The sequence below is a fragment of the Rhamphochromis sp. 'chilingali' genome (genome assembly GCF_963969265.1).
Source record: "Rhamphochromis sp. 'chilingali' genome assembly, chromosome: 13".
In the NCBI taxonomy this organism is placed as follows: Eukaryota; Metazoa; Chordata; class Actinopteri; order Cichliformes; family Cichlidae; genus Rhamphochromis; species Rhamphochromis sp. 'chilingali'.
Window position 1 is genome coordinate 25,972,901 of NC_137940.1, and position 15,407 is coordinate 25,988,307.

Genomic DNA, 15,407 nt, shown 5'->3' on the forward strand with positions numbered 1-15,407 from the left:
GCCTTTGCCAAACATGATGGCATGCTGAAGAGATCAAACCATTTGATTCAGCTGTGTTGGAGTAGGGATGCATCTAAAAGCTGCAGGACGGTAGCTCTCGAGGACCGGGATTGGGCACCCCTGTCGTAGACCGTCTGAAACAACAAGCTCGACTCAACATGATGTACGACTCATTCCTCATTTGCCTGGACATGTTGGCATTTTGACTTTTAAGACAAAAAGGTCTTAGCTAACCACTGTTTGTCCCCACACACACGAGAAGAAGAAAAATCTATTCTTCTCTGTGAGCACGTCTGTATGCAAATGAGCGTCAACAATGAACTTAGTAAATGTCCGCAAGTTTAAGGACCCCCGGCCTCCTCATCATTTCTGCTCCTTGAAGTTCATTGAAAAGCGACATTGTTTCTTTAAGGTTGCACTCGCAGTCATCGGCGGGTCTGTCCATTGTTGGGGGGAACAAAACAGCGAGTTGAGATTGATATACGGGGGCCGGAGACAAGTTGCGCATATCATCAGCGGACCAGCTGCAGTTCGGGCAGCGAGACAGTAGCCGACAAGTCCTTGAACGCATCTTTCCAGACATGGGTAAGAAACTTCACACAGACTAGAGTCTACCTTTATTAGCTTGTAGTATGTTCTTATTATCACTTCTTTTCTTGATTGTATGCGATTGTTCTGGGAGGGAGGGGAGCAGTGAGAGGGCATCAGAAGTTATTAAAGTGGGGGCTCTCTTTTTTTGTCAGTGTAGAGGTCGGCTTCTTACCGGCTGATATTGTGAGATTTATTTCATGCTTGAGATGGCAGGGCTACTTTTCAGACGAGCCTTGTCGCATTTGCTTTCGCTCGCAATCCTTCTCAATTTTTATAGAGGCGATTTGGCCCCAGCTTTTGCATTTTCAAGACTATTCCTGCAGGGCTTGTCTTTTCATTTGGGTCACAATCAAAGAGCCAGAGAGGGCCGCAGTGATTCGTAATTGGCTAATTGGCACAAGGTGCATCTGAAGGCCGGCCTGATTGACTGACTGAGGTTAGTGTTAAAACTTATGGATTATGCTGATACAATGTGTGTGTATATTCTCTAAAAAAAAAAAAAAATCTATCTATATGTACTGTATATAATTTATTGTGTAGCTATGTTATTCACAATTTCTTGTCAAACTCTGTGTTCTGTGCACAAACCCTCGCTATGTGAATCGCATGCAATCAGTTTGCATGTCTGGTCATGCACAGACACCCAACAAAGCTATGCGTTTGCTTAAAGAGCCATCTATTTGCCCCTCCGGCCATCTGTGTTTACTGCAATGGTACCAGCTACAGTCTGCCTGCTTCTATTGTGCATGTCTGTGTGGATGCATGTACACATTTACACAGTTCCATTGTTTGTTTCTAGGTTTGCTTTTTCCATCCTCTTCCAGCACTGGCAGCTCCCCACTATCATTTTCTTGTTCCTGTGTCTTCTTAGTAGGAAGTCTGGTGAATATGCTTGTGTGTGTGCCCGCAAAGCACAGAGGTGCCTCTGGCCTTTGTTTGCTTGACATTGGTGGCCCTTGTACCCCCATGATGGTGTGGCACAAAGACTGTTGTCTCTCCAGTCACAAAAGCAGCCACTCTTTCTGTTTCGCTTTGCCTTCTCCTCAGCGTCCTCCCTCTTTTCTCACACTCTCCATCCTGGCTGGTGAATGGGTGTGAGATGGGGTCAGAGTCGACACGTCCCCATGCCCGTGGCCCTTGGCATCCATTCAAACAGCACATGACTAGTGGGGGGAATGCACAGACTTAATAAGCGAACTTGTGTGTTTACAGCTGCAGCTTGATCAATGCTGACGTTTTATCTTTAAAAGGTTGCTTTGGCTGGCTTTGTTTTTCCTTATTGTATTTTTTACCCCTAGTATTATGTAGGTAGGTTTTTGGGTTGTCAAATTTCATGATTCTTATCTCTGGGGTTTTCTGTCGCCACCAAGTTCAGCTGTATTTTATGCCAAATGCTGTGTTCGTGCTATGAAATCAGATGATAACCTTTTTGTCTACTCCCAATTATGAAAATTGACAGAAGCCCTATATTTTTAATTATCAAGGGTAACATGAAATAGTTTGTATAGAAAGGATCTGCTGTTGGATATTTGGGGCACGAATCACACAAAGTTAACTCTGAGTTGCACGTGTTTAGATTGAAAGAACGATCAATAAACTGTTCTGCAGTTTTAAGCAGCACAAACAAACACAAAAAACTATTTAGCTTGTCTGTGCTGGGGTGGAAGCAACAATCTCATAAAGGGATGTCTTAAAACCAGAACAAATGCAATCAAAACTATCTGCATGGCACAAATCGGAGTTCAGTGACAGTAATTTTAGTTGAACAGATCATTTTAAAAGTTGCGGCACAATTTAATTTTCATTAGCTTGAAAGAGTGAAAACATATTTCCTGTCCTTGGGAGAAAAAAACCATGCAGTATATTCTTTAATATTTCGTACGTTTTAATGGTGTACTATGTCTTTCCGCTGTTCATAATATGCTTTGTTTTCCATGGCGCTGCATGTCGACTAATAGGTTGCTATGAGTGCTGTATGCGGTGTTTGGGTGGGGTGCCGTACTGTTCCCTTGTTGCCACACTTCTCTGCTTCTCTGGCATTGCCCTCTTCTGTGGTTGTGGGCACCAGGCACTCACAGAGACAGAGAGGCTCATCGAGACATACTTTGCACGTAACCTTCAGGACTACATAACCCTAGCCTACATGTAAGTCGTCCTATATTTCCATCATCGAAGCGTGATCAAACCTGATCTTCAGACTTCTCATGATTTCGTCTGTATTTTGAAGGTTTAACCCTTTTAACCTCTTAACATTTTCTTTTTCCTTTGCCACTCTCAGCATTCAATATTTCCAGTATGTCATCTATGGTTTGGCCTCCTTTTTCTTCCTCTACTGCATTGTGCTTTTGGCCGAGGGCTTCTACACTACGAGCGCTGCAAGGCAAACCTTTGGAGAGTTCAGGAGCACCATGTGCGGCCGCTGCCTCAGCTCCTCGGTGAGAGGGCCCTGAGTGGGAAAAGTAAAAAGGATTGGACAGATTGGATAGGATTTAATACATATATCACTCCCTGGTGGGTGGTGAGCTGAAAAATCTTAAAGCTCCTAAAGAAGAAAAAATCTTAAGGGACATGCAAAGATAAGCATACAGTGAGTGTTTGAGTGGTCTAAGACTTGAGTAGTTGGAAGAGGAGGCAAAAAGGGAGATAAGTAGAACTAACCTGAAAAACAAGCGTGGCTATTAAGTGAGTCACGCCTCATAAAAACACTCTGAGATTGTGTGCATCCATTTAATATGATAATGCACCCTAATCTGTGGCCTGCTCTCTCCTTGTGCAGTTTATAGTGATGACGTATGTGCTCGCTGTGCTGTGGCTGCTGGTGTTTGCCTTCTCGGCATTGCCAGTCTACTTCTTCTACAACATGGATGCTACCTGCCACACTATTGATATTCTGACTGAGACCCCAGCAAGTATCAACCAGCTTTGTGTTGATGCGAGACAGTACGGTAAGAGGAACTCCCATCGCAGTCAGTGTTGGGCCTCCTCATGCAAAATCCATTCACATAAGGCAAACCTGTTAACACACGGCATATTTATCTTACTGTAAACAAATCTCTTGAAACGGCCATTTCCAGTGATGATTTCTTGCCAAAGAATTGGGAAAATTAAATCCTGATTATGGTTTCTGCTATAACCTCCACTGTTCAAAAACTCTTTAGCACGCTCGAGGTCAACAGCCATTCCCACAGCTGTCTGAGGCTTAACCTAAGGACATAATGCAAACAATATAACAATTAATACAGAGACAAAGCAGCTGGAGGGGAAACGGTTATGAGGCTATTACTGTGGCAAAACTATTTGTGCGTGTAGTTTTGCTACAGTAATGGCCTCATAAACAGTAGGCCACACACCTTGTGTTGACACTATTAGCATGCTAATGTAGTTAGCTGAGGTGCTTGCAAATATATTGTTGCTCGTGGTCAGTGGTGGGAAAACTCAACTGCCAAAAGAGGCATTTTTGAGAAGTTTTTGACCCCCAAAAGTTTATATGGTGTGACAAAACTTATTTGATCTTTTAACACATGTGAAATGATTAGTTGGCATTTTGCATTTTTGAAACTGGAACAAAGAAAAAGTCTACACCTGTACTAGTTGGAGAATACGTGCATTTCATTCATCAGTCAGTGTTTTTGTAAATGAATCAAATTAAAATCGGTCTACTTTGATGATAAAACATTTTGCATCATAGTAAAAAAAAAAAAAAAGGGGGGGGGGCAGTTTGAGTTTAATTCCGGTTAAAGTCCTTGCTGAGATCAGGCTTACCAGTAAGCCAGCAGCATTAGTGGTGAAAGCTCTAAATTCTCTTTTTCCTCTGTGGATTTACTTTATTTGGATTTGAATGCATAAAACTATATGGACTCAGAACTACTTATTTATGTATACAGCCATACAAGCCACTGCAGTCCGACTTCAGCAAATTTGAGAGGATAAGGTGCCATGTGATAGTCAAACACTGTGATGTACATTTTAGGTACCAAATTATTAAAACTTGACCTTAAATTCTGTGTTTATAATTGGAGATATTTTTTTTTTTTATAATCAAGAATTGCCTAAAGCTATGATTTGAAAAAAAAATTACTATTGCTCATTTCCATTTTTCACTGGAGCCACTTAAAATAGCCCGACGAGCCCAATGCAGCTCTAGAAGGGTTCATGAACCCTGCTCATGCCTTTCTGAATTATCCACACTCAACTTTAGTACAAGTTGCATGGTGTCAAAATACATTGCCTAACTTGTAGATACATTCATTTGGATGTGTGACTCAGTGGCGACAGCTTTTACTGCACACTGGCATTTCGTGTTAGATTCGTAGTTTTTCCTGTTCTTCTTCCTGACGCCTCACATCTTGTACTTGAGTCTCCCTGAAGGCCTAGCTCTTATAAAGTTTATGTACTAGGAGGCATTTTCATGCCATCCAGAGCTGGTTGAGACTTGTCTGCTGCCTTGATTGCGCTCTCTATGGCACCTTTTATTTAGTTTGGTAACATTTGTGAATGATTAGCAGTAAATGCAAAAAGTGCTCCTGAGGTCATTGGGATCTCATTAGTTTTGCAGCAGTTCTGTCATATATCATAGTGCTGATCAAATTAAAATCTCAGCAAGGCAAAGACACTGGAGGGAAAAGTCAGACGAAATCCAGAGGGGAACATCAATCTCTGTAAGCTACAGAGTTTCGTGGCAGCTCGCATGCCACTTAAAGACATTTTTCCTAAAATCCCCCAGAACGTCAGCTTTCATTCATGCTCCGTGGGCTATGTTTTGTACAGAATTTCATAGCAATCCACCTAATGGCTGTCAAGATATCAGTCCAGACTAAAAGTGTCAGCAGACCCACAGCACAACGCTGCCATCCCTGGAGCCCCAGAGTGTGGCTAAAACACATTTGCCACACAATGAGGCACACTGTTGCACTGAGTGATTTGTTCTTTCATTACACTGTCCTGAGGGTTAAACACTCGCTAACACATCAAATGTGCGTATTAATCTGCAGCTGAAAATAGTCCCCAACATACACACACACAAACTCTTCTGTTTGGTGGAAGTTTAATAAATTTTAACATGCCTGGCTCTGTGGTTTGATTTGAGCGCCGCAGACCGTGAAAGTCAAAAAAGATTTAGAATGAACAAATTAATTGATTTGTTGTGGACCTTTAATGTAATTTTACAGGCAGCAAGAACAAAATATAATAATTCTATCTTTTTATGTGCAATTGAGTGTTATATTTGAGTACATAAGTTTATTTTTTTCAACAGGACTCTTGCCATGGAATGCAGTACCAGGGAAAGCTTGTGGTATGACCCTGTCCAGTGTCTGCAAGACAAGAGAAGTGAGTACGATAATATGAAACAACTCGAGGTCTGCTGTCATGTTGTACAATTTGACTGACATAACACAAATACAACATGTTGTATTCACTAACAATAATCTCCCCCTACTAGTACCGCATGACCTACGACCTCTACATCGCTGCCTTTGCCGGCGCTGGCATCACGCTCCTGGCTCTGGTGAGTGATTATGCTGAGGTTGAGGCCAGTCTGGCTGCAGTGTGGTAATATAACACTGGTGTTATGGCTCATGTGACTTAGTGACGCTCAGAGTGTAGGCGACAAGGCATCTCAGGCATCCATGACTGATGACCTCTGTACTGTTGCTCTCTGTTCCTCTTTGTCAGCTGATGCAAACATCATAATAATGCTGTAATGTCTGGTGTTCCAGCCATGCAAGCAAATTGTGCAGCCATTATACTCACATGCTTCATTACAGAAGCTGTTATGTTCGTTTTATTTTCTGATTCCTCTTGTTTCTCTTTGTCTTTTCATAGCTGACCTATACTATGTCAACCACCTATAACTTTGCCGTTCTGCGGTATCTGGGGAGAAAGGGCATAGGTGCACGGTGTTAGGACCCAGCTTCCTGTCTTTTCTGGCTTCACCACGAACATGGGCGTTTAAATCGATGGCAACTCTTCTTTTTTATGTGATGTGCACACTACTACGTCTGCTCCTGGATAAATTTTTTTCTAAACTTGTTATATTTTTACTTTTCTTATTATAAGGAAGTTTTTTTTTTTTTAATGGTTTTATGTTTTTTTTGTGGGTGTAATTTCTGCTTTGAAATCGTACTTTCATTTTTTCTGATGTTTTTCAATCTGTGCCAAAATATTTGTGAATTATTGCTCTTGTTACTTGCCAAGTTCAATGTTTGAAATGAATTTCTGCCTCCCGCTGTACTCACAAATAACACAACTTTAACAAATTACCATATGTATTAAATGACCACTAAATTAGAAGATGTGCAGGTAGTTTGCAGCTGTTAATAAGAATTGGGGATTAGAGGTTACTATGGCTACCAACCATCACATCTGGCTGCCATGGTAGCAGACAAGCATGCACTTGCGGTCTTATGCTGACCTCCCGGACTTTTCTCACGGGCCGGAGAAAAGCTCCAACAATGGAGTCATGTCTTTCTTAAAAGCTAACCAATAAGAAGCCAGTTCTGGGGCCACCTGCACCATTACTCTCTGCCAGGGGTTATATTGCATGTCAAGGGACAGGGTCCTCTGGACAAAGAGAGGGTCAGACCTCTCCAGAGCCACAATGTAGCTCTTCTGGGACAGCAACAACACACACATACAACTCATCCACATGCTGCTGCATGGACCCCACCCCCAACACCAACACCATGTAAAATGGATTCATGGTAAAGGGACAAAGGGGAATTTTATTTTGAATAGTTTCTTATTGACAAAGGGACAATTTGTTTTTGTTTAGATCTAGTGAGGTCTGAAATTGTTTCTCATAATGTTGAGATGGCAGAAGCACTAGGTGCTAATACTTGAAGTAACCTCATAATATAAGCCCAAAACCACTTTGTTGAGGTGTGATACCCCCTGCTGGTAATGAATGGCTGAGGTACTTAAATAGAAAAAGGACAGGTTTGTTTTGTGTCTAATTCTTTAGGGATTTTGTTGTAGTTATTGTATAACACTTGTTTTTCACTTAATGTAGCTTTTTTTTTTTTAAACATCTGGATATTCCTAACAAAACCTTTTGAATCCTAAAAAGTAGACTTAGTGGAAGCTTAGCATAGCTTCTAATATTGGATGTGTCATGTTGCAGCAGTTTCATTTTCATATGTCAGTAATATTTAATTTAAAAAGAAGAAGAATGCTTTGAACTGTTTGTACACATGGCCTCTGAAAACATTTGTTTGTAGACTTTATGAAACCTCAGTGTCTGGTGTATTATCAGAATGTGAAGCTGATGGTTCATCCTTGGCTTTTTGCCACATTAGGAGGCCAAGGTATTTTGTAAGGTGTTTTGTATTCTCTCCTCGTGTGTCCACAGGTGCACTGTTCCCTTCACTTGGCTGTGTACCAAGTCTACCTGAAGATGCTACGACACAGGGCAAAAAATGAGGAGAGAGGTTACGACCTGTATAGGAGACTGCAGAGGGACAGAGGAGGGATACTGCGCTCTCCGTACTCTGAGAACAACCTGTCTGACACCTTGTGAAAGGACATTTTGTAGTAGTTTTGGTAACAAGCTTTCTGCAATAACTGTAACACCAGAGCGTGTCAACAAATGACACTGTTTTGTAGATTGTTCCACTTTAATAATATTGTAGAGGCATATTTCAACAGTTGGGGCATGATACAAAAGCAGGGGGTTTTTTTCTTAACCAAGCATTACAACTTCGTATTTATCCTTATTTCAACACAATGTGCTGCATGTGAATAATTTCTATAGATTATGTACTTTTTCCTTAAAATGTACTTTTGAAGGCAAATGTGAAGATTTCCTTTCCTGCCTCAATCTAATTTGACAGTATGCAGCGGATCCTTCTAATGAAGGGAAAATAAAAATGTAGCACATGGTTTGATTTTTGTTTATAATGGAGAGGAACACCATTCACCATCAGGTTCCCACACATAGTCATTCAGTGACACTCAAGGATTTGATGCAATTTAAATACGGCACAGTTTGGGGTTAAATCTGAAGCTGTTTTTCATTTGGGATGTTGCTCCAAAATCCAGATGCTTCATTTTAACCTTTAAACGTTACAGATATCTGCTTTAAAAAGTGAAGTAGCTACTGCTAAAAGGGAACCAGTAGTACAGAGATGCATTTTAGTGACCTGTTAAGAGATTAAAAACAGGTTTAGGTATTGTTTTTAAAACTTTAATAACACACTCAAGGATTTTCAAGCAACATGTACCAAAAGAAAAATAGGGTCTTTATTTGGTAGTTTGCATGATTTATTTGTAGCCAAGTACTGGAGCACATTCGTGACAGGCTTCTACTCAGCAGTGCAATAAGAAGGGAAGTTTTTCATTACAGTAACACAGAATCAAGATGAACACACTTAAGTTTCACACAGCTTAACTCGTACTCCTTGGCTGAGCACTGAAGGGGGAACGGATGTTAGGTGTTGTTTTGTACATCATTATAAAATGAATACAATTTACACAAGGACAAGCCCACAAAAAATTAAAAATCAGCTTTTACATTCAATATTACAGCAACATTAAAAAAAAAATACTGACATTAGGCAGGACTGCAGTGACACAGGAGATGGTATCGTGATACTGAAGGTTATAAATATTGGATTCTCAGGCATGTCAGACTTCAGGTAAACGCTGAGATGAGCTACATTGTTGAAACAGGATTAAACTGGAATCGTATTATAAGACATCAGCCTTTTGTCTCATTACAGAAACATTAACACTGATAATAAGCAGAAAGCCCTCATTTTTGCTTTGAATTAATGTAGACTACCAGCCTGATATTAAAAGCCCTACTCACTTCACAGTTAAAAACAAAACAAAAATACCAGTACTCAAACACACAATCAATTGCATGAGCTGTTGTAAGCCTACATTTCCAAAAAAGCACATAATAGGAGAATATGACAGTACCTGATTAGATTTGGTGCACTTTGAAAGTGAACCTCTTGTAATGTTCGCATTAGTCTGCACGCTCACAGAAATATGATTCAATTTTGACTCGGAAGGCAAACACTGTGAGCCCACTCTGACGGACGACACAAGACCGCCAACGTTACAGAAACCGTTACGAGAACACAGGGGCCATAATGAGAACTTTATGCATCCCATAAAAAGAAATATTTTATCCGATTCGTGCAACTGAATTTGTTGCTTGAGAAGATGCAGTTTCAAGATCAAAATAATAACAATACATTTAAATGTTAAATTACATTCTTCAAAATGAATTTAAGCTATATTATTGTTTTAAAACAAGTTTTTTTTAAAAGCAAATCCCTCAGGCAGACAACAGTAAAACAATGGGGAAGAAAAGTCAACAGTATCTGTAGAAAGTACCAAAACAACCCAGCTGAAAACAAGTAAATATCACTAAGTATCAGAATATGAGGTTGTACATTTCACTAAATACTGTTTAATGGATATGGAAGGACTCAATCCATGTGGTCAAACTACCACATTCAGCTGAGACGTATAATAATTGAACTGACAGCAAAAAGTGTATGTTGTATATTGGTGAAGTACAGGAGCCCATCAGAATAGGCAAAGCTACAATACGGGAATCTTAAGGCCTACTGAACAATTCACAAGGCAGGCACAGGATTACAAAGGTGCCATTAATATTTATAAACCTCTCTACTCATCAGAACTTTAATCTGTACCTGATCAAACATTGAAGCCCAATTTTGTTAGATAAAAATGTAAAACTACAAAAAGAAATATAACACTTTGAAGGATGGGAATGTGCTTCACACAAAAAATAAACACTATCACCAGTAGTACTACTTCTGATTCTGGACCAACCCCCCCCCCCCGGCCTTAGTAAACATGTACATAAATTACAAGAAGTAAAAACAATAATGTCTGATTCCCTGACACATCCAGCTACAATGCAGTGGAAGAAAAATATAATTAACAGAATAAGGGTACCACAATTGTTCGCACCGTTGCTCAAATTTGAAACAGCAAAATTAAAGCTTACAATTCCCTTGCTACTGAAGACAAACAAGGTCATCTTCCTTTTGAGTGCAGCAATCATTTAAATAACCCGTACTTTCAATGCTGTTATCTCACTGATGTGGGGACTTCTGAAGCTCAATATTTGCCTGTACTGGGAACACTGTCATTCACAGACACAGTCAGTGTCAGGAAAATACATTAGCTCTCCAACAACTGCCGACACATCTCATAAAATGAGACTTTTTCATGAACAGAAAATGGAGCAGTGACTAGAGCTACTGTGTGTTAAGCTGCATTTCCACCTGAGCCTCTCTTATAACAAAAAGCTTCCTATAGACTATCATTAGTCTCCATTTCCTCTGCAGTGAAAGATCCATAGAGAAGCTGGACATATTAAAAAGTGCTGGCTGTTTTTTTGTTGTTTGTTTTTTTAACATGTCAGACTATTGAAATATATAGTAACCATGTTACACTGGCTGCCTCTGTCCATCTCAGTTATGTAGGTCTTTGTGCACACACACACAGAAAAAAACGGAGCGGTCACAGTCAACGAGATGAAGCCTGGACAAAGTCTGGCATAGGCCTCTTCCCTCGGGGTGGTTTAGGGGTGAGAGCATTTCTAATCAGAAAAACTTCACCAACAATGCTTCTTCTGTTTATTTACTCTAGTTACTTTATTTACCCCAAACACAGAACTTATTTGGGCAGGATGTCAGCTATATTAACAGCTGTCAGGGCAGATTTTGCAAGTCATTTTAGATTTTTTTTTCCCATCTATTTTTTACTTAAGCCATTCTTGACCAATTTACTAGTTGACAGTCCCCTTGCTCTTATTTTGAAATATTAGTTGGCGTTAACCAGCTAGCCCCAGCCCTTCCAGTCCTATTTTCTGCCTTTCAGCAGGCTGACCAGAATTTCTCATCTCATGGACTCAGAATCCACAGTCTTGGACTCCATTTTTGTAGGTTTGTTTTTTCTGCTCTGTAGATGTGACCACTAACCACGTGACCACTAACCACAAGACCACTAACAAACATCTGCAGCAGGTAGAGAGCAGCTCACATGTCACTACAGCTGAGAAGAGCAAAGACAATCATCTCCAAATGCAATTCAAGGAGGTGGATGTTTGTATCTGGACAATTCTGAAGCATGAACGACTCAGAAATCAACAATCGCTACAGCACGGTGTCGTGACATTATGTGTGGCGATATTGTATAAATACAGGCACATACAAGGGGACTTGAGTCAACTGGCTGCCAGCTGGATGTATTCTGGTTACATTCCTATAGAACGGGAACGGGTTGCTGAGCACAAATGTGAATTTCTTTCTATCTATACAGCAACAGAGATTTGAGATTTTAAACAATTCACCACGGTTCATTTCTTGTATTATCAGAAATAGATTGCATGTAATTGTCAAGTTGACCCCATTCAATCGCAGACTGATAATAGACTGACCCTGTCTTGTGGCAACATTTACCGCAGGTTTTAGTGACAGTGTTGGTGTGCTTGACGGTCTCATTTTGTATCAAAAAAAATAAATGGAGTTAGATAATGTTATCTTATTGGATAGAACTGTTACAAACATTTACTCTGAGGATGAAATTTGCAGTTTAAAAAAGGAAATAAATGGTTCAAATGTTTAAAAAATGATAAACGCTAAAAAAATAAATAAATAAAATAAAAAAATCACAGTAATATCTTATCGGAAGTAAAATACTGTAATAATAATATATTGTGGGGTGTCTGGTAGTACCCATCTAGTGGACAGATAGCTGAATATATCCGTTATTTATTTCTCCCAAAATATTTGAAAATTAAAAGAGTCAGAGGGGCACATTATATGAGACGCTATTTAATTTCATTTAAAAATGTGTGGGTGTGCATAATTTCTGGGCACATTTACAAAGGCACCCCTGGTACCACCACAATTACAATCCAATTCTGAGCAAAACACTGCACTCTCTAGCTTACTCAACCACAACTGCTCTCTTCATATATATTTTTTTAGATAAACCAGGCAGACAAACCAAGTCTGAGTATTGTGCTTAACAACAGTAATCTCTGATATAAGCCTTAAAGTAAGCAAAATAAGCAACTGCAACAACTTGAAGTAAGATGACTAAGATGGACTGGCTGAATGCTACAAGTTTAGTGCTGCAAACATTATTACCACTGTTCCTAAACCAAGGGAAAACACTGTTGCACAAACAAGAGCTTTTTGGAGGTAAACATTTCCCAGAGAATTTAATCTTTAGACCTTTGTCCCTTTGATGGAAACATACAGAGTCCTTTCAAAGGCTCCTAGTCCCTTAGGAAAGTTCCTATGGTGGAAACACAGCTTTACAGAGCAAAAAAAGGAGTGCTCTTCAAAGGTGGATTGGTATATTCTTTGTTCAAATGCATTAATTCCAAATTATATTATTTTGATTAAAGTTAATCCCTTAAATGCACTAGATGCTATAGTCCCTGCACAAGCTGGAAACAATGGTTTGTACCATACTACTGGCAGCACAGCTTGTAAGTGTGCCGGTACCTTTGTAGGAGCAATAATTCAACATTCTAGAAACCAGCTAAATCCTTGATACGCCTCCTCAGAGCAGGTGTATCCTATTCATATTATCTTCAGGGAATACTGCACTCAGTACCTTGTACCAACAGTACACGTACCATAAACAATATATGACTGGCTCTTAAAACTATCACAGGCAAGTTTCAGCCAGAGGGATTAAAACAGGGTGGATTCACACCTATCCAATCAGCAACAAGATCTTCGGGAGGTTTTGCGGTTTCCATGGAGATCAATAGTACTACTCAAGAGCGCATGATCAATCTGGTCCTCAGCAGCCAGAACCTCCCTGACAGCTGCCTCAAACGCAGCGGTGACATTAGTGTCATCTTTAGCACTGGTCTCAAAGTAAGGGCAGCAGCCGTTCTCTTCACACCAGGCCCGCGCTTCATCCTCCCCAACCTCCCTCTGCTCCATGTCTATCTTGTTGCCCAGTACCACAAAAGGGAACCGCTCGGGGTCTTTGACGTCAGAGTAGTACATGAACTCCTTCTTCCAGCTGCCCAGGTTCTGAAAGCTCTGCAGGTTGTTCACGGCAAATGTGAGCAGGCAGCAGTCGGCGCCTCGGTAGAAAGGTGTACGTAGTGACTTGAAGCGCTCCTGACCGGCTGTGTCCCATATTTGAAGAGTGACAAGGCGTCCATCCACTTCCAAGTCCCGATTAAGGAACTCCACGCCGATGGTGTGGAAAGACTGGGAGTCAAACCGGTCTGTGACATAGCGGTTCATCAAGGAGGACTTGCCCACTCCACCATCTCCCAGTAGGATTACCTTGAGCAGCAGGTTCTTCCCACTCATCATGCCACCCACCCAACTAGGCCTCCTCACAGGGCTAAAGTCCTCCCCACTTGGTGGTAAACTGGGGTGAACCTAACCTAGAAACAGGAAGGGTGAAAACGAGATGTGGAAATTACTGCTGGTCATTGGGATGAAACATAATGACTTCTCAGAAAACATTTAAAAGCCAAAGCAGTCTGTGGGTTTGTGTCCGCTGATGATTCAGAGTAGGTAATTAGAGGAACAGTCAGCAGCCACAGGATAACTGTTATAACTTGGAAGTAAACCTTTCTGCGTAATTAAAACCACATGACAGAAGTGTAATGGTTGACTAGCTTCAGGGACAAAATGACGGGGTGAAGGACCGAGATGTCTTCCAAAGGTCTCTGGCGTAGAAAAATACAGGGTAGCAGACAGCCCTGCTGTTTACGACATGAAACTATAATACTGGCTAGTCCACACATTATGCACTACAGTGAACAGATGCCAACTACAGATTAGGAAGTAAAAATTAAACATTAAAGAAAACGGGGGGTTTTTTGTAGTACATCATGAGGAAAACCCCGACACCACAACCGGCTGACCATAAATCCACTCTACAGCACCACCACTGCACCTGCGCAAACCACAAATATGTACCAGCTTGCCAAACTGTGGCTATTGGAAAACAAAAACTCTCGCTGAACTCTCTTGTCGATGCTGTTTGTGAAACTGTCCGCAGAAGTGCTTCAGAGAAGAAGTTAAATGGGAACCGAAACAGGTAAGACTTCTAAATCACGCCATGCGAGACAGTAAAGCGGTTGTAATGTATACCGGCTTAGCAACCCTCCCATCAAACTAGCAAGCTAGCCGACTAGTCTGATGCCTTGTTGACATTCCATCCCGGTCAGGCTAACCGTTAGCTCTAATTTATATGCGGCTCAGAAGAGTTTTAAAAAGCGACGCTGTTACCAGTAGCGACTATTGCAGTGGGCTGGTGTTTTCAAAACTGAATGCATATCGTAGAAACATTTATTTCTACTTACCCTGCTTCTGGTAGGTAATATTGCGTGGCTGTCCCGCTACCCTACATCTGACTGAGATTCAGTGTCGTGACGTGCGCGCCCCATCGCGGACCTGCACGTGCACACCGCCCAAGCAAAGCGGGGTCCTAAAGCCCGTAAAATGAGCGGATACCCCAAATGATAAACAAACGGAAGTAAAAACTTAATCAAGCATTGCATTAATACACTAAATGCTAGTAATCTTAGTAGGCATCTTAGTAAAAAACATCATTTATATGCTTTGCTTTTTGTAAAACTGTGGGTTTGAAAATGAATGGATAACAACAATAATGATATTTTAGCGTTAGCCAAATAATTTTGGAAATTATCAGTACTGTTAATTTAGGGCATCTGTGACATAAATCGTACATTGGGTCGTGGGTAATCGTTTTGCTAAGAACTGTAAGTTTGTAACATTTTGCATTTGAGTTCAGTCTGAATAAAAGCTGGATTTATGAAAAAT

General features: G+C 40.7%; 2 protein-coding genes across 3 annotated transcripts; one reads left to right on the forward strand and one right to left on the reverse strand.

Annotated features, from left to right (window-relative positions):
- The first annotated feature begins 211 nt into the window (after positions 1 to 211).
- plp1a (proteolipid protein 1a) lies at positions 212 to 8,469 on the forward strand. 2 transcript variants are annotated; one of them, XM_080900667.1, is made up of 7 exons: positions 212 to 585; positions 2,550 to 2,736; positions 2,870 to 3,026; positions 3,368 to 3,536; positions 5,846 to 5,919; positions 6,032 to 6,097; positions 7,940 to 8,469. In XM_080900667.1, exons 1-7 carry the CDS (start codon positions 582 to 584, stop codon positions 8,105 to 8,107), a joined length of 825 nt encoding a protein of 274 aa, XP_080756793.1. In that variant the 5' UTR covers positions 212 to 581; the 3' UTR covers positions 8,108 to 8,469. The 2 variants fall into 2 exon arrangements, with proteins under 2 accessions (XP_080756793.1, XP_080756792.1); XM_080900666.1 differs by having other exon boundaries at positions 309 to 585; positions 6,415 to 7,982.
- Positions 8,470 to 11,702: 3,233 nt separating this feature from the next.
- On the reverse strand, positions 11,703 to 15,030 carry rab9b (RAB9B, member RAS oncogene family). Its single transcript, XM_080900671.1, has 2 exons — positions 14,927 to 15,030; positions 11,703 to 13,999 (listed from the first exon to the last, which is right to left on the reverse strand). Exon 2 carries the CDS (start codon positions 13,923 to 13,925, stop codon positions 13,314 to 13,316), a length of 612 nt encoding a protein of 203 aa, XP_080756797.1. The 5' UTR covers positions 13,926 to 13,999; positions 14,927 to 15,030; the 3' UTR covers positions 11,703 to 13,313.
- Between the last annotated feature and the right edge of the window lie 377 nt (positions 15,031 to 15,407).